This window comes from Anabas testudineus, chromosome 6 (genome assembly GCF_900324465.2).
Source record: "Anabas testudineus chromosome 6, fAnaTes1.2, whole genome shotgun sequence".
NCBI classification, from domain to species: Eukaryota; Metazoa; Chordata; class Actinopteri; order Anabantiformes; family Anabantidae; genus Anabas; species Anabas testudineus.
This window is the reverse complement of record NC_046615.1, coordinates 6,841,286-6,859,988: the sequence shown is the minus strand read 5'-3', so window position 1 is coordinate 6,859,988 and position 18,703 is coordinate 6,841,286. Positions and strand designations below refer to the sequence as shown.

The 18,703-nt window shown below is 42.5% G+C and overlaps 2 protein-coding genes across 9 annotated transcripts in view; one reads left to right on the top strand and one right to left on the bottom strand.

Annotated features, from left to right (window-relative positions):
• fgd4a (FYVE, RhoGEF and PH domain containing 4a) overlaps positions 1-2,848 on the top strand; it is a 43,173-nt gene extending 40,325 nt beyond the window's left edge. For all 8 annotated transcript variants that reach the window (XM_026364884.1, XM_026364886.1, XM_026364883.1 and 5 more), the window contains one exon: positions 72-2,848. In XM_026364884.1, the coding sequence (XP_026220669.1) occupies positions 72-341 (270 nt within the window). In that variant the 3' untranslated portion in view covers positions 342-2,848. The remainder of the gene's footprint in view (positions 1-71) is intronic.
• A 360-nt stretch (positions 2,849-3,208) lies between these two features.
• Positions 3,209-18,512, bottom strand: nup205 (nucleoporin 205). Its single transcript, XM_026365589.1, has 42 exons — positions 18,438-18,512; positions 17,226-17,368; positions 16,876-17,047; positions 16,589-16,733; positions 16,333-16,492; positions 15,967-16,195; positions 14,872-15,036; positions 14,583-14,758; positions 14,310-14,426; positions 14,019-14,156; positions 13,727-13,877; positions 13,255-13,460; positions 12,905-13,087; positions 12,565-12,615; positions 12,131-12,340; positions 11,768-12,005; positions 11,489-11,678; positions 11,166-11,286; positions 10,726-10,807; positions 10,389-10,553; positions 10,141-10,265; positions 9,875-9,989; positions 9,421-9,570; positions 9,089-9,163; positions 8,805-8,962; positions 8,607-8,687; positions 8,209-8,400; positions 7,733-7,934; positions 7,520-7,618; positions 7,268-7,416; positions 6,926-7,117; positions 6,662-6,783; positions 6,443-6,575; positions 6,055-6,181; positions 5,852-5,925; positions 5,622-5,750; positions 5,237-5,363; positions 4,847-5,019; positions 4,556-4,685; positions 4,108-4,236; positions 3,893-3,963; positions 3,209-3,751 (listed from the first exon to the last, which is right to left on the bottom strand). Exons 1-42 carry the CDS (start codon positions 18,463-18,465, stop codon positions 3,599-3,601), a joined length of 5,976 nt encoding a protein of 1,991 aa, XP_026221374.1. The 5' UTR covers positions 18,466-18,512; the 3' UTR covers positions 3,209-3,598.
• Between the last annotated feature and the right edge of the window lie 191 nt (positions 18,513-18,703).

The window sequence follows — 18,703 nt, the reverse complement described above, 5'->3', positions numbered from 1 at the left end:
AAGCAAAAATCCAATCTCACACGTCGATTTATTACCATGCATTCGTACTGAAATGACATTCTTGTTCTCAGGATGTGAAGGCCCAGTGTACCATACCACTGCTGGGTTATTCGGTGGATGACAGCACCCGGCCCACAGATCCTCCCGCCAGCTTCCGCCTTACCCAGTCCAAGTCCATCCACAACTTTGCTGCTGAATCTGAGGAGCACAAGCAGCGCTGGCTGAAAGTCATCCGAGTGGCCGTGACAGGAGAGATGCCAGAACGCCAGCACAGCAACGGCAGCAGTACAAACGCGACGGACAACAATAACACACAAGAAGTGGGTAGCGATGGCACATAAGAGCGTGTCCTTGCTCAAAAAAGACTGCCTGTGCAGACGTGTGCGTCACAAACGAAATACAAACACGCCCTCTTAAGGACAAAATGGATAAATGAGTGCTGGATAAGCTGCCTTTCTTGTCACCGTTCCCCAGTTTTGTTTTTTTTCTGGATTTCTCTCATAAAGCCACGCAAGAACTTGATTCCCTGCCGGAGCTGTGCTGGATTACTAAATGATTGCATGTCTGCTACAATCAACACTAGAGCAGAGGGGCCTCAGGACTGACTGACTTCACTCAAACAGGAACTATTAAGGACAGCTCAAACTCAGTCTCGATGGTCCCCTGTCAACTCTGCTTGAGCCACCAGACTTTCACAGACATGCACAGTGCCCTGTCGAGGACATGAGCACAAAGATGGTTCAAAATAAACGGGCTGGTGCTGTAGCTCTGCTCTGTGTACATGTACAGTATAAAGGGTTTTTTGTTTAGTTTTTTTGTCTTTCCATAACGTGTTCTGTAATGTACAGAAATCAGTCATGAATTTTGTTTCTGTAACATAGAAAAACATCTAAGTATTTACAGTATTCCACCGTTTCTTTGCTGGAGAGGATGGTCAAATGGGAAAATGATCACGTGGTTGGTTAGTGATGGTCTTATCTCTCCTTTCTTATGCCTCAGTTGAATTTTAGCAACCTAGTCTGGTAGTCTAATCAAACTCTAGCACGTCTGTCTGTCTGCTTGGCAAGTGGAAGCAGCTTGGAAACATACAGGACATCTATAGGACACAGATGTCCTGTATGTTTCTATGAACTTAGACATGAGTGATGGGAAAAGTACAGCTGACCGTAGGATAACGGTGGCAGTGGTGTTGTTATGTTGCATTGCCTCAGCAATGCATATTAAGATATACTAAATGTTTCAGAAGTTCAAGATCAATGACATTACCTTATGTCTGATTTTGGGCTGATCTAGTTTATCGAGTACCTGACAGCACTCAATTCATGCTCCTGTACTACCATAAGTCAGCCCTGCTTATTCACTGTTGGGGTTTTTTTGACAACAGGAACTGAACTGAAGCTGGAGCTTCCCATAACCTGAACAGTAAACATGGCCAGTTCTTGATCGCTTTTCCACTCTTCTCTTGCGTTGGCTGCCGTTTACACCTGTGTCTGTTGTATTTGTGTGTGTGTGTGTGTGATTGTGCGCGCTTTTCCACTAGGTGCTTCTTATGATAATGCTTCAGAGGAGGCAGCTCTTACTGTATCTTTACCCAATCCCAAGTGACATCCCCACAACCTCCTTATGCAAGTTTCTGGACCTTGACTCAGTGCTCAATCCTGGAAGGTGCTGACATTTAGCTCTAGGAACTGTCCACAGCAGGATGAGGGACAGTGTAAATAAAAGCAGAACCTCAACCAGGAAGGTAAAGATCATTTCTGGCTCACTACGTTCCTATGGTCAAAAAAATCCCTACCTGATGTTTAGTCCCTAGTACAGTCAAACCTGAAACCTGCTGGATCCTACAACTCTCATAATGCAACCGATTGCATTACCTTTTTTTTTTTTCATTAGACTTCCCTATTAAAAGTAAAATAACCTAACTAAGTTATAAAGATATGTCAAAAACACGTGAAGCCTGACCTCTGACCTCTAGGTGTAAAATCTGAAATTATCCTATAATGATAAACTTACCGTGGTAGAAACAATATAGCAGAGTTTATGGTTTGTATGTTTGGTGTTTCTTCCTACATTGCCAAACCCTGTGGCCCACATGTTGCAATTGTGTTTTTCTATTATAGCATCATGAATAATAGATGAAAAGTGAGGATACATGGCTGCCTAACAACAGGGCAATCACAGACCTCAACCCATGTGAAGAGAGATGAGCTGGGACCCTCGTTATCTTCGTACTGCAGGTTTCTATTTGGATGCAAATGCTGCACAATCACGGATATCGCAAGCTGTTGCATCACAAGTGTAAATGTATTTTTAAAGCTGTAATTAATTTTATTATTTAAAAGTAATTTATAGGTGAATCACAAGCATGATCGGTTATAAGTAGCACAAATTTGTTCCCTCGTTGTCCACTAAGAAGTGCTGTCAGTAGAGCTTTTTATTTTATTTTATTTTCGAGAGATGTTTTTCCACTAATTCATCAAACGTGTCGACTGGAATCTTTGGTGTTGGCCGCCAGTCACCGTGCTGGATGGACTCTAGTGTGTGTGTGTGTATTGTGGGGGGGAAATGTGCCTACATTTTTCACAGTGAGCATGTTCATTCACATGGTCCTGAGTTTCCCCTGTGCTCAATGCTGGTGCTTACCTGAGTCTCACCTTCTGAACTCTTTCCTATCTACAGTATTTAAATCATAAGAAAACTAAGAGCACAGAGCTTCCCTTTCTGTAAGATCTGAATGTATATCCAGATATTTATGTCTTCTCATCCCCTTCCCAAAGGTCTGAGAATCTACGCACTTTACACTTGTATAAAGTGTACCTTCAAAGAAAATAAAACGAGATTAAACATGGTTACTGTGCATCAGGCTCGTTTGTAATATTGTATTACTGCCTGTGAATTGTGGCACATCAAAGCAGTGTAGCAGCGTCATGTTGTTACTTTCACAAACTAATGTCTTGTTTTGGTTCCTTGTTTTGCTTCTCCTGATATGAAGATTTTCACAATGAGTCACATCACACATGCACATCAAAAAATAGGTGAAGGATGAAGTGGCTGCTTATTAGAAGCGGTCGACGCTGTGACGAGTGAAGCCCTGAAAGCTGATGACATTTAGAAAAAAAAAAAAGTACCTGCAAAGGCAAATGTCACCATGGAGCAAAGAATCACTAAACACAAACTTGAGATGTGGTGAGTGAGAACTACACGAGTATTTAACAGATTTAGAAAATGTTTATTTTCACAAAAGAAAAAAAATCAGACCAAACAATAGAAGATGAAATTCTTAACAAGTAAAAAGTTCGTAAGTGTTCAGCAAGTAGCATTTTCTGACTTCTTTGAGGAATGCTCCTTGCACCGTGTTAGTCATAATTAGGACTGGTCACACACAAAGCACCACGTGTTGCGGTGAAATCAACATCCAATAGTGCTCAAGAAAAGGCTGGAACAAGTCAGTAAAAAGGACTAAGGTTGCCAGAAAAAGTTAATTGGCAGAAAGCCGTGTTTGATGGAAATTTCTAGAGTTGCCCATCTTCATGCTTGGTTTCAGGTTTCAGTTGAGTGTTTGGGCCTTAGACAGTCTTTGTGCTTGTTTGCGTTCGCCTCAGCTTTTGTGCTGCCGGAGCAGGCCACGGATTCTGCGAACCAGGGCCTGGATGAAGGTGTATCTGGAGCGGACTTGGCTGTACAAGCCCTCCACCTCCAGCAGCTTCCTCTGCAGAGCTTCTCCAAAGCCTGCAGCCATGTCACTCTTCAGCTGTGCCCACACAAACAAGGGAAACGAAAAAAGGGTCAGGAATAATGAAGGTTTAAATATACTCTTTGCAACAACTGTATTCAAAGTAAAACACCCATTAGGGTCATGGGTGCTTTGTTGCTATATTTAGGCATTGCTTACTAGGTCTAGGTCTTGTTGGCTGATTCTAGAAAGTCCACGACCTCCACTTGTCTGCAGTCCCCCAAATGAGTCTGAAGATGATCAAACAATTATTAAAATCAAGCTGAATTCCTTCAGTTTCACAACCAGTGACAGCTAACCTTAATAATAATAATTATTATTATAATTATTATTATTAATAGATAAATAAAAATCATATCAATATCTTTTCCTACCGTCCATAAGGCGTGATCTGTATAAACTGGCTCCAGGTAACAGGGAGTCTTTGGGGTCAGTGGGGGTACAATGCAACAAGTAGTACTCTAGGTGTCGCCACAGCACAAACAGACAGGTCTCGATCACGTCTGAGAAAAATGCAAGTCAAGGAATTTCCTACCTAACCATAACATGATGTTTGGTTTTATGAGAACTCACTAAAGAGAACTAGTTCAAACAAAACTACCATATGTATCATACACTACACAGTAACTATTGTTTACAGAACACCAAAGCAATTCAACAAAGTGGCCCCACTGCAAACTCACATTTTGGCAGAACGACTCAGACACAACAGTGCACAAGTATAAACACTCATGGCATAGGCTCTGTGTAAACTCAACATAGAACCATAAAACAAGCTTAACGCTGTTCGTATAATTAAGGCTGCAAGTGGCAAAAGGATACAGGAGCACAGGGCCAACAGCTTGGCTCTGTTGTTGATAAGCTGGACCAGTCGTCTCTTGGCCAACAAGCTCCTCTGCACTGACGAGATTTTCTCCACCCCTCCTGGGCCTGAGACCAGGCCTTGGCACAACTACAGAGAAGATGCTTCTGGTTAAAACTGTAGACAAGGCATGGCTGGGTACAGTGTTTGGAATAAAGAAGAGTTTTCTCTTTATGAATCCCGTTTTCCTCAATGTTTATAGCAGTGGAATCAACGTGAGACAGTGAATTAGTACGCTGGTCCATCATTACCTCCTTGAGCTCCTCAGGGGGCAGTTGATCCAGGCTTTGCAGCTTTCCCAAGCTCTGTCTGTGACTCTGGTGGAACCGGAAGAAGTCTGCAGTGCTAGTCTTCAAAAGGAACAGGACTAGCCCGAGGCTGGGGGCTCGGGAGTACGCCATCAATGGCAGGGTAGATGAGAGATCTTAAAGAAATTAGAGCGAGTTCAGGGTCTATAAAAAGCTAACTTGTAATAAAAATGTGTCTTAAAAGATTCTGGACTTTTAAACTGACACATCAACAAAAACAATGTTTCACAAATGAAAGAGGGGTAATACTAAAAAAAAATAAGTAGAACATCTAGTGTACAGTGACATGTGACGAGTGAAATCCCATTCCCCCCTTTCTTGAGTTTTGCTGACCTGTGCGCCCTCCGTCTCTCCCAGCTGGCTCACTGCCTGACGGGCTGAAGAGGCAGATGCTGAACTGAGCCTGCGCTGAGCTCTGCAGCAGCAGTGTTTGGCAGTACTCCATGATGTTAGCACACACCTGAGGACACAACAGCAGTTTATACAGAATCATGACTATTGTTAAGGAGTTCACACACACTGTTTCAGTGATATTTTTTCCCCCCATTTCTCCCCACCAGTTATCTTTATACTGCTGGACAGTGTTGCAACTTCCTCTTCCTCCCATATACCAAACTACTGTAGGAGTAAGACTTTACTAGGTACCTGCAGTTACCACTTCCCTCATCCATATCATCTCTTCTCTATTAGCGCATTTATAGAACATTTATTATCAGACCTGCTGCATGGCCACCTCCATCTCCTCTCGGCGTTCTGCGGATTCTCCAGGTGCAGCGATCTCAGCCTGCTTTAGCAGCCTCTCTCGCTCACTCCCTGCCAGACGGCCGAGCAGCGACAGACACAGACGCTAAAACAGGGGAGACATATTACCAACTGAAACCAAAATGTGCTTGTCACAGATAAAAAAACAAAAAACAAGACAACAGAAAAGAACAACTCGGCTCTAACCTGGAATCTGTTGATATGACCCTGGAACTCCATCAGAGCTGAACTGTTGACCTCCCCACCCATCTCAAGAGCACCTGTGACACCAAGCAGTACATATATGACATCATTCACACTGAGTCACTGATTTGTGAAAACATGTGCGTAAATACTTCATAACACAAAGCAAAGTGAATTAAAGAGTCACTTTAGAGTCACTTTTGTACCTGGCAGAGCCGTCTTACTGATGATGCCAGTCAGCAAAGACAACTCCTGCAAAGCTCCCATACTGAGCTCCTGACAGCGCAACAGGGAGTCAATGGTGTCTGCATGGACTATTAGCCACTGGAGTACCTGCACACAAATACAAGGTTAAAAGATTTTAAGTGCAACACTGATTTATTACTTTCTCACTGATATCAAGCTGATCACAGATACTGTTAATATCTGAACCATCAAGTCCAGCTATTGTCCACACAGCCAGTGGAGGCATGAGGCAGCATTTAATAATGCCATGGACTTGATAACAGAATCTTTCCAGAATTTAAAAGTACATTTTTATAAATTCCAAAAAACTAAGAATATTATAGAAATGCAACAACCTTCTGTGCTTACCTGTGCTGCCCCCTGCTGGTGATTGATGGTGGTAGAAGTCAGGATCACCTGAAAGAGCCTCAGGGTTGGTAGAAGAATCTGCCTGTAGCGGTCCATAGGGCTAGGAATGAAGCCTGATGGGTCCCGCATCACACTGTACAACACAAGGAAACAGACACAGCTGTAAAGAATACTATATACACATAAAAGTCAGAGCTTATTTTTTCTCCGCATCCATACCTGTGTGCATCACTGTCAGGTACCATGTCAAACACCTGACACTCAGTCAGCTGTGCCACCAGCCCACAGCGGAGCAGCTCCACAGCTCCCTGAGCTGTCTTAGCCACACGAGTCAGCAGAGCCTGGAAACACACACAAAGTAAATACTTCCATAATCCTGTACTTACAGAAGCTCCAGACAGACATGACAGGTACTATGGAGCTTTATGGAGTCAGAACCTGGAGCACCAAGCTGAAAACAAAGACTCTCTATAATGATCTCACCATTTTGCTCTCATAGATGTAGAGTGGTTTAAGGAGAGGTGGCTGAGGTGTGAGCAGAGTCTGCAGGGCAATGTCATCCTGTCTCAGGCTCTCCACCACTGAGCGCAGGTAACCACTATTGCAAACATAAACCAGCCACTGATTCTGACGGTCTATGGACAGGATTCGGTCAAGCACTGCCAAGGCCAACATCTGGGATAGAGAGAGAGAATTACAGCTCCTTTAATGATTCACAATGTTGCATAGCATACACAGCACTATGTGACTTTAACATTTTCAGATTAGCATGATTCTGTATCTCACAAGGTAGGCGAGTCATGTTGTTTTATAAAAGGGTCTCACCCTGCTAATTTCATGGCCGTCACAGGCGTCCCTACACACAACCTCCATGAGAGCCTTGCCATAGCTCTCAATTATAGCAAGGTTTTCTCTCTGCAGCTTGGAGAAGTCATCTTCAGGGGCTGTGAGACGCTCCCACATTGTATTCCCAGCTGGATGGGCAAAGAGATTTTACACAAAGGACAAAAATTAGATTTTTTTTTATAAATTTCACAACAAATTGACCTGATTATCTGTATGTAAATATTTCTGTACCTGTCTGCAGTGTGTCTGGTTCTTCAGGTTTCTGGGCAATTTGAAGGTAGTACAGCAGAGAGCCATACAGGTGAGCACGCAGCCGCTGGTATCCACCACCTTAAAGTGCAAAACACACTTTAGAAAATAAAACCTGACCAAGGTTTATTCTGGCATTTTCAATTTGAGAAATGAGAGTTTAATGATAAAAAGGGTTTTTATGTAATCGCTAACCAGTACAAAGGATGAAATCCAGCAGCTTGCGGAGGATCAAGTGCAGGGCAGAGTTGGCAATGGAGGCAAAGCCAGAAGATGTTTCTAATCCCGCTCCCTGCTGCTGCTCAGACAGCACTGACTGACTGAGTTGGGCTGTCAGAGTGAAGACTGCCCCAGCAACAATGGGCATCAGTTCTCCTGCTGCGTCCTCGGATAAAACCTGGACAACGCAGAACAATAATTTGTCTTAACAACCCTCAGGTTTAGGGTTCTTTGTTATTTTGCAGGCACTCATTTGCAATTTTCCCCTGCTATGATTCATTTAATACATTTGTAATAATGTCCAATGAATAAAAGGCCATAACAACTTTGAAGATGTAACTATGGTGACATAGAAATTTCAATTGTGCCTAGATAAACCTTTTAATTAATTACCGTCTTGTGGATTTTATGGCTGCAAGTTTCATCGTCCATGTGACAATGTCCTCACTGACCTTATCATGCAGGTCTAGCAGAAGGTCTCTGATGATGAGCTGTCTGTCATCAGCAGGTATGAGGTCAGCAGGGCAGGCAGTCAGCAGTGTCTCCACCAGGCTCCTCCAGGACTGCAGAGCATGCCGCTTTGCACTCAGACTTCGACGGACGCGGTTACGCTCCACCACCTGCTGCAGGATGGAGTTCACCTCCTGGAAGAATACACCCGGGGACAGATATAGCTATATGAAAAGACATCTTTGCTTTGGCTTTTATCTCCACGGGATTCAGAGCATTAATGATGGAGACACTGTAGCATGTTCAGTTAGACAGTATGGTGCCTCTTTAATTATTCATTTCACACAATATGTTACTAAGTTACACAGACATCATGTCTCATTAGTTTTAGTTCACACACCTCCATTAACAGAGGCCTCTGTCCGATGGCTGCCATTCCCTGAAGTGCATTTACCTCAGCAACCAGCACTCTATGAAGCAACTGCAGAGAAAGATCAAATGAAAAATGACATGAATCATTGGAAGAACACACACACAAACAAGCTGACACAACACGCAACGAGAAAGTGAAAACAACATGTTTAAAGTTCAAACCCACCTTAACGTTGCACACAGTGTGTCCTTGCTCATTGACATGCTCGCAGTTGGAGATCACCTGCTCTATCTGAGTGCGCTCAAAGAAGTCCAGCTGCAGCAGCTCAGGCATGTCTTGACTGAAATCGATGGCATCCAGCACACTCAGCAACTTCCTGCGTACTGATGACATCCAACACAGACCAGTCAGAAACAGTCTGGTATCATTCTTTATAGCCAGTGTGTGAAGAGGGCTCCAGTACCAATTATAGTTAACTTACAATCTTTGTGCACTAAAATGCCACAAACCTTTGGAAACTGTGTCAAAGTGCAGGAAGCCGCTGACTGATCTGGTCTCTTCTTCCATGCCCGATTCCCCATCAGCTAAAAAAAAAAAAAAAATGTTGTTCTTAGGTTCATAAATTAAAACGCTTTGTTGTGGGGTGACTAGGGATATGGAGTGTGAATGTTTGTCTATGACCACTATTTGTTGCAGGCCGTGGAAAATTTGCTCCACTTCCATCCCATTGTTTCATTGAATTCCTGATTGTTTTAACATGTACAGTACAAACACAGTGTTACCACCTTATCTTTGGAGAATTTGAAAAGGCTACAAGCCAAAATGACAACACCTTCAATACCTGTGTGCTGAGTGTGTGGTTGATCATCCAGCAGGAGGCTGACGAGGCGCTGTGTATGTGAACGTTGACGGTTCAGTGAGGTCACTCTCAGCTCGATTGCAGCCGTCTTCATGAGCCAAGACATCTGGGACAAGGCAGCAATCTGATTGCCTGGGACAATGCAATGAGAAGACAATAACTGTCATTGTCTGTACAACAACAACCTGCAAATTTCATCAGTGACAAGCGGAGCTTTGCAAAACTTTGTATTTCCGGGTTTTGGTTTTATTATACTTTTTTTTCCTATTCATTGTTTTCTTTCAGCAGAAACACAATACAACCACCAAATTCTATTAATGAGTCTGCACTGCATGTTTTCTCATTTCCTGCCTCTGTTGCACGCTTTTCATTCACCCCATCTCTACTTGTTTTGTTGTCATACATTTTTGGATATGAGTGGGTTTCCTGTACTCACTGGGCAGGATGAATGGTAGGTGCCGCAGGTGAGAGAATAAAAAGTCCTGGCTGGTCCTTAAATAACGCATGGTGGGTCCAGATGTTTCTGGGCAAGCACACAGCTGGTAGATCACCTAAGAAAGGAAAAAGAAATCTGATTATTCAAACAGCCCACACACATTAATCTTGCAAGGCAAAGAAAATGCAAACATGAATGTGCTGCTGCACTACTAGAGTCTGATGTCTATGTCAAAATTTCTCTAAATATTTTGAGTAGAGAATGACCTGGTAGCAAAGCTCAGCTAGGTGTGGTGCCTGCTGTGTGAGGACAGGTCCTGATCTCTTCTCAGTGCCTCTTTGCAGTAGACTCAGGATGGCATGGAGGCAGCTCCGCGGGCATCCCAACACACCTATAACACACACGACAATGTCAATAATAAATTAATTTGGGCTATCTGATGTGTTTTTACATCTCCCCCAGACTCCACACGATGCTAAAAATCACTACTGCCACCACTGACATTCAACCTGACCTGGGTCCTGAAGGTTTGTAGAGGACACAGGCTTCTTGACTTCGTAGCCCAAAAGATAAAGAGCCAGATTGGGCGTCTTTAGCTCCAAGGAGGTGATGAGCAGGTTCAGAATATGGATCTGGGTTTCATGTCGGATTCTAGCCACCTTCTTTTGTAATTCTGCATCTAGAAATTAAGCGGTAATGAAGAGAATGAGTTGCAGCATAATAGCGTTAAAGAGCATGTTGAGCTTTTACAGGTTTAAAAATGGCTGGTTTAGAACTAAATACAGAAGATGGTTCAGGCTCATGAACACCTTCACAGACAGCAAGGAACAGATAAGGAACTTCTCTCTCACCATCTCCTTTCTCTGTTCCCTCCTCTGCCTCTTCATTGTCCAGACACTCCACAAAGCCGGCCATAAGCTTGTCACTCACAGCCTGAGGGACAGAGACAAAAACTCAAGCTCACATCAGAGGTTCCAACGCATGATGACAGTGAAACTCGCTAAACATAAAACATCCTGCGATCTTTTGTTAACATTCCTCCCAGGGCATGTGGACTGAAAGTGGTACACAATATGTGGCTCATAATTTATTTATAAAAACAAAAACAAGCTTTAGGATTTGTCATAGTATTAAACATTTCTCAGGAAAAAAGAACATTTTGCATTAACGTAGTCCATGTAATTTAGAGACACAAAGGTCTGAATCAAACGTAGACGGACAGGATGCATTACAGATTTGTTTAACTTTGTCGTTACAAAATTGTATTATCAAATTTCATATTTTCATTTACCTGGTCATGTGTGAAATCTCCCACCAGTCTAATCTGAATGTTGGGGTAGTTGGCGATACGGCGCAGGATCTTGGCACTCTGGAATGCAGCCTCTGGATTGGAGCTGCTGTGGTACAGATACCTGCCAGTGACAAACACAGTTGCCCACTTAACTTACAGTCATTCTGTGACTACCAACCTCTACTCTTTTATAACCGCGAATAACTCCTGGTGACGTTTGACATGGGAACTGCACTAACTAGTAGAGGTTGAAAAGACACGGGCGGATACACAAAGAACAGACTGCAAGATAAATTTAACGTTTGTACTGTGGATGTTCTTACCTGGCAATATTGACAATGTGATCAGCCCTTCGGGTTTGAGGGCTGACCCCCTGAAGAAGCTGCTCCAGGGGGGAAACCAGCAGGGATGCTTGGCTCTCTCTGAGGAGATCCATGAAAACCGCCTCCTTCTGTAGAGTCAGGTCTAGCAGGCAGAGGCAGCGCAGTACTGCCGACTCTAAATGCTTCTTACCTGTAGAGGGAAAGTTTATCTTCAGAACAGGTGCATACATATCTAATTGGTCTCCCTTTCTCTGACAGTAGCAAAATATGATCTCTCACCAGGGAAGGGAGCATAGGCATCCAGCTGACGTACACCCTCTTCCAGCAGGCTGAGGCACAGCCCCAGCATGGGTGAGTCGTTGAGAAGGTGGAACATGATGCTGTGGCCAGGGGGCTTGTGGGCCGGGAGTTGTTCACCCTGCAACTCCACCATCTCCTGGACAAAGTCTGATGGCTGGGGCTCGTAGTCCCGCAGCAGCTTGTGGAACACCTCCAGGACAGAATCAGCGACCTCCCACTAAGAGATTAAGAAAAGATAAAACGTAACAATGAACCGTTGTACGCGTAGTTTAATAAACACACAGAACATACGGTAGCTACAAGTCTAGATCTAAAAGACATCAGGAGAGCACAGCACTTTACCTTCTCAGCAGGACGGCGATATGCTCTGGTGGGGAAGGGGAGGAACACAGAGTCGCGCAAGAAGTTCAGGTAGGGCTGGAAGCCTGGCACACGCAGACCAGCCCCCAGATTAACAGGCAGGCTGCTCTCAACCAGTGTGCTGATCAGATGGCAGAAGCTTCGCGTCAGGGGGTACTCTTCGCAGCTCGACTCAATCTCATTCAGCTCCACCTGAGATAAAAAACATCAGACACTTTTCCACCCAAATCTCCATCTCTCTTAAGTCATCCTAGAAATGACAGACTAAGATGCTTCACATGTAACACTCAACAGAATTATGCAACGCGCTTTTCCCACAAATTTAAATGCAATAAAAACACTGACAGGGAAACATGGATGACTTCATGATTTTCATTTGGGTTGAGCAAGGACCATGCAGCATGACATTCACTCACCTCAATTCCAGCTGCCTGTCTCTGTCCTGGGGCTCGAACAGTCTGTAGGATCTGTGGTAGAAAAATCAAGTATTAAGCTTAAGATCTGACATAAACCAAATGACAAAAGCTGCAAAACTGAAAACTGTCTGTGCAACAGTGTTAGAATAAAGTGTTTCAAACACAGTAAGGTTTTTTTTATATGTTCAGGCAATGTGACACAAGCAAAATTTTAATTTTCTCCTTTTAAATGACAAAACCTTAAAATAACAGTCACTTCACTTCAATTGCCAGAATGACAAAGCATAACTGATTGAACCCTTTGCAATTTTGATACTGTAATAATGTTAATAGGCCTAACCTGCGTGTACTCCAGAGATTGCCAGAGTGAAGCAGCGATCTCTGGTGACTTCCCAAAAGCTGCCAGGCAATGCAGGAGCTCAGCTTTCAGGACAGGAGGAACACTGCACTGTAGCAAACCCAACATCACCACAACTGGGGTCCACTGAGGATGCTCACACAATGCCAGTCGAGCATTTTCACTCTAAGAAAGAAGAACCCAACAACCCAAAATCTCAGTCACCTAAATAGCAAAACAATTTTCAAGATGAATATGAGGAATTCAAAATAAACCGATTAAAGAATACACTGTTGTACTGTTGTTGCACTAAGCCAAATAAGTCCATTCTTTTACTGAATGTTGTTGCATACCCATGTAATGATGGTAGTGAGCAACTGCAAAAAAGATGTTAGTCCTTCCAGCTCTCTCTGGGTAATGCCCCTCAGTGGTGGGTGGCGGTAATGTGCGGCATCTGGATTTGGAAGGTCTCTTCGAAGGTTCTCATGATAGAGCATGAGTGAGTGAAAGAAATGTTCCCAGGACACAGGGCTGCCTGAAACTCCCTGAATGTTGTCACCTGCATACAAGTGGGTAATGTTAGTTGGCTTTAATTTAGTATGTGTAAAACTATAAGTGATTCAAGTGAGTAATTCATATCTCCTAAATGAGAAGTTTAATGGTTTAGGATTTTAATATACTGTATCTAGATTAGACCTTTCATTGGTAAAAACAACATACAATAATAATAGTCAATATTCTGGCAGGAATTATTCCTCCTCAACATCTAAACTGTGCAGATGTATCCCTAAAGTCACTTTGGGTACGGCAACAATCTGCTCTTACTATGTGTGGCTCCGTTGGTTTTGAGCAGGCTGAAGCAGTAGTGTGCACACTGGGGACCATTGGCAAGACCTTTTAGCATACGGAGATAAGAGATGTAGAGAGTGGAAGGCAGAAGGTCTCCCATCTGACGCACAAACTTGGACAGAACCACCTGCATCGCAGCAAAGGAAATTAAAAATAAGAAGAAAGTGTTGGGGAAAGTGTTGCTTTTCTCAAGACAGCCGAGTTCAAACTGAGCTTCATCATTAGAGAATTTACATTAAAACCAGCATACAGAAAATATGGCCTGTACCTGTTTGTGTGGGGGCCTTTGCAGCGCCATTCCCAGATAGGATCCCTGGAGGGACGTGTGTTGGAGAGACTCTGTGGGACACCAGAACTCCAGACCCAGCTCCAGCCCAAATGTGTCTTTGCTATAAAACTCCCCTATCTGCAAAGACAAAGCAATAAACATGTGCATAGCTTATTTTATAGCTGCTATCAGTATCTCAAATTTTAGATGAACAAACATACTACATTATTAGTAACCATTGAAACATAAGTGATGTAAGCTGAAGTGAATGCATTTGTAAAATTCACTGACAAGGATCATGAGGTGGTCTAAGTCCTTGCGTAGTGATGGTGGAAGCTCACTGTCCATCTGCAGTGACATGTGCACTAGTCGGGCATCTTCATCAGCACGGTTACACAGTTGCTTCACCTGAAAAGAACAAGCACACCAAATTGTTTAATGAATATGCAAAGTAGGGAAAATACACTCTGTAGATAAAGTCTCTTTAATAAACTGACATTGTTACATGAAATTCACACTGATAAATCATTTACTTTTGAAGAGGACATCTGTGGTGTCTCTTACCTTCATTGGCATGAGTGCCAGGAAATCAGTAATAAGTGAATGGACACGACGGACATAAAACTCTTCCTGGGCAAAACTTTCACATCCCAACATGCCTTCTTTTATAAACAAGAAGACATCTCCCAGTATAGCTTGGTCAGCCAGAGCCTCATCTGCTTCAGTGAACTCAATCAGGGCTACACAACACACACATACAAATATGTTACATTTAAAAGGGTACCTTCGAAAATTAGGTTACCTTCAAAATGTTGATGGTATATTTAATGCATGTCCAAGAAAGAGGCCTTACCAGATCCCTGTGGTAGCTGGGAAAGGACCCTAAGAGACAGAGCCCAGGCTAGTCGACACACAGCCTGGAGGCCTGGAAGCTTCCACGGCTGGCCGTCCATCAGCCGATTGTGCACTGCGGACACATACTGCCTCTCTGTGAGCAACGGCAGTGCCTGGAGAAGATCTACATAAACAAAACAAATAGATAAAACTCTTTGCCAACAGTAAAAACATAATACTGCAACTAACAGCAATCCCACACACAGTACATGAGTGTGGGATTGTACATTGTACATGCACATGTACATTTCAATTGTCTGAGCTTCAAGCAAACCTAAAAAAAGCAAAAACAAAAAACACAATATACAGTGGCAAGAAAAACTATGTGAACCTTTTGGAATTCCATGGTTTTCTGCTTTAATTTGTCATCTGATCTTCATTCAAGTCTAGAATATTAAATATAATGTGCCTAAAAAATATTTTGAGAACAATCCTAAAAACCTCGTAGTACTGGAAAAAACATGTGAACCCCTGGAATTAATAACTGTTTGCATCACCCAACTTCTACAGAGTTTTAGCTGATGTACAGAAATTATCACATCCTGAAGGATTTTTGATACACTTTCATCTTCCCCTCAATCACTTCAAGCTAGCCAGGCACTGATGCAGCAAAGCAGGCCTAAATCATTATATTTCCTCGACCATACGTTACAGTTGAGATGATGTTTTTATGATGATATGTTGTTCCCCCTATACACCAAGTGTAGTGCTGTGTGTTCTTTCCAAATAATTAAATCTTTGTTTCTTCAGTCCACAATACATTTTGCCAATACTGCTGTGGAGTGTCACTGTGTTCTTGTAAAACAGACGTGCAGCAAGCAGCAGCTTGAACACAGATGTTAGCCAGTTCCAATGATGCCTTCAAATGTTTAGCTGTCTCTCTGCGTTGTTTCTTCAGCGTTGCATGGTTCACATAAACATATTCTTTTTGTTAGTCAAAGTACTCTAGTCCAAACCTCCAAAATAATTTTTTGACAAATTAATGCAGAAAACCATGAGGTCAAAAGGTTCACATACTTTTTCTTGCCACTGTAGGTATTTAACATGCTCCCACCTTCTCTGTCTTCAGTCCCTTGCTCTACAAAGCTGACATCCAAGCAGTAGAGCAGAGCCATGACCAGAGCCAGGTTCACACCATCTAATGAGCCATCAGCTTGGGCTGTCACTGTCTCCAGGTGACTAATGAGGGCCAGTGTATCATCTTTAGTCAAAGGTGATTGGCAGGCCCATGAAAAGAGGCTGTCTGCCAGTGCCCGCCGGCATTCTTTGATGAGGTCAGACACCTAGTAATAAGAGAGAGAATTTAACCTCATTCTGTTGGTATATTCCAAATCTACAGTTTCAACCACGAAAGCTACTGTAATGTACTAGTCAAGGTGATTATCTTTGTTTCCAAATAACAGAAAAGATTTGCTCCCACCTCCTTCCTGTGCTTTTCATTTCCCAGGCCACGCTCCTTCTGCAGACGTTCAAACTCACGTGTCACACTGATCTCTGAGACCAGGGTTAGGATTTGTTTGGTCAGACCCTGGCTCATCAGTTCATCAGTAAAACGTGTTGTCAAGGCCACCAGCTCCCCACTGAGTGGGGAAACAAACAATAGTAAAGCTAAAGAACGAGAGTTAAACTTTTTTTTGAACTACTTATTGCATTCTATGTATATGTGAGGTCCTTACCTTAGATCAAGAGTGAATGTTTTGCCATGGCGTGACTGAATGAGTGTGCGCAGTGAGTTGGCCACACAAAGCTTTCCATCCCAGTAGAGCAGTACAGCTACTAATCCTCGTGTAAGACCTGGAAAATGGGGCTGCTGGTGCTCACCTGGAGTATAGACAAAATTGTGTGAAATAGTAATGCTTGTTCTAACTGAAGTTGTACTTTTGACCAAGCAAAACTAAAACAAAAATAATTATTACATAACTTTATTTAGAAATTTGCAATTTGTATGTTGTATCCACTTTACCTGCTAACAGAAGCTCCAAAGCTGACAACTCTCCAATATCAAACAAATCACTGAGGATAAAGGCCTCTGTAAGAAGCTGTTCTGGCAGGAGTCGTGACCCCTGCTGACCTTGGATGGCGATGCCTTCAGTGCTGGCTTTACGCACTTTCTCTCTCTGCTCTGCACTTCTTGGCTGAAAATGAAGAAATGACCAGACATTACTAAAATTCCTGTCTCAAAAGACACACTGCATACCAAAAACGAGTTGATGTTAACAATCCAAGCTGCAGCCTATATAACGAAAATGCTATTGTAACATTCTTATATGAAATCAAAAATCAAAGTGATGACATAGGCTACATTTTTCTCACCGGATTCTTAAAAAGTGAGAGAAAGTGCGGCTTGTGTTTCTTCAGTTGCAGGTCGAGGAGGTGGATACTCTCTGACTGTCTCCTCAACACCGCCCCGTCCACTGTCTCCCACAGCTCCTTCAGCGGCCCCCACAGACTGGCTCCTAAGTGGACACATCAACTTTCAACGGCCTTTCATTACACATGCATGCACACAAAATGATTTCTACCACTTATGTCATGCTAGTTTTTTTTGGTATATATTGATTTATGCATTTTGTGCACACATATGATGCATACGTATTAATAATGTAATACTGTTTGTTTTACTGAACAATCCATTATAGAATCAATAATTCTGAATTATTCATAAATCATATAAATGACATGATGTTGCTCTGACAGAATTAATGTTAAGAGAATTCTGTATTCATTATGTTCACTGTATAAATGTCTTTCAAACTACAAATTAGGGCAGATATGACAATATTTTTGTCAACAGAAGGATGAAAAGAAATACCATATTAAATCAATGATTGCTGTAATTTACAATATCTGGCAATAACAGTGTATAAAAAATAAGCATAAGAGAAATATACCACATACATACTTTATGCTTGCTAACGCTGTATCAATTACATTTACCTTTGGTTATACAATTTACCCTGGGAGGCCTAGCTGTCACTAGGCAATATTTGCAGTGTGCCGTTTATCAGACCAACGTAACCAGTAAACAAATGACAAATCAGTAACAAACCCGACCTTATAGTTATAATTTTAAGCCATTACACGAAACAAAAAGTTAGGAATGACACAACAAAACAAACCCAGGACAGCAGCTAATGCCCAACATTTTTGCTAGTTCCAAGCCAGTTTGTTTCAGTTTTGTTTCCATATAAGTAGACTTGCCTGCAGCGTCAGAGAAACCGTACTGCCCATATGGCGTTGGTTTTACAATACAATTTGTAATTTGTAAACGTGTTTGCCACCAATAATTGTTCAATGTTAGCAAACCTAACTCTAACTAACGTTAAGTTGCGGGCTAAAGTCAGGTTGAGTTAGCCTAGCAGCCGGAGACTGAACTGCAGAGATCCACCACCATGTGGTCAAAACATTTCACAACAGACACAAACAATATGCAGGTCGTTATCGGAGAAATAATACACAATAGCTACTGGTAGGAAAAAACACACATAGATTACTTAAAGAAAGTAATAATGTTATAATTCATACCCGAATTTACCGCCATCTGCGCCGCCATGATACACTCGGAAATTTGGACAGAAGCTGCTTAGCCAGTGCCAGTGTGAAATTTAAAATGATCAAGGTTGAAAATATATGTAGGTTACATTCACTAGTAATGAAAAAGACAGTTTTAAACAGTGTACGTATACTTGATAATTTAAATTAGTCAGCTATTTTAAATGTTGCCGTTGTTCTGTAAAATCCTTTCAGGCGAGGTCCTCGGGCCGTTTTTGCCACGCAGCTCGGTGGGAATT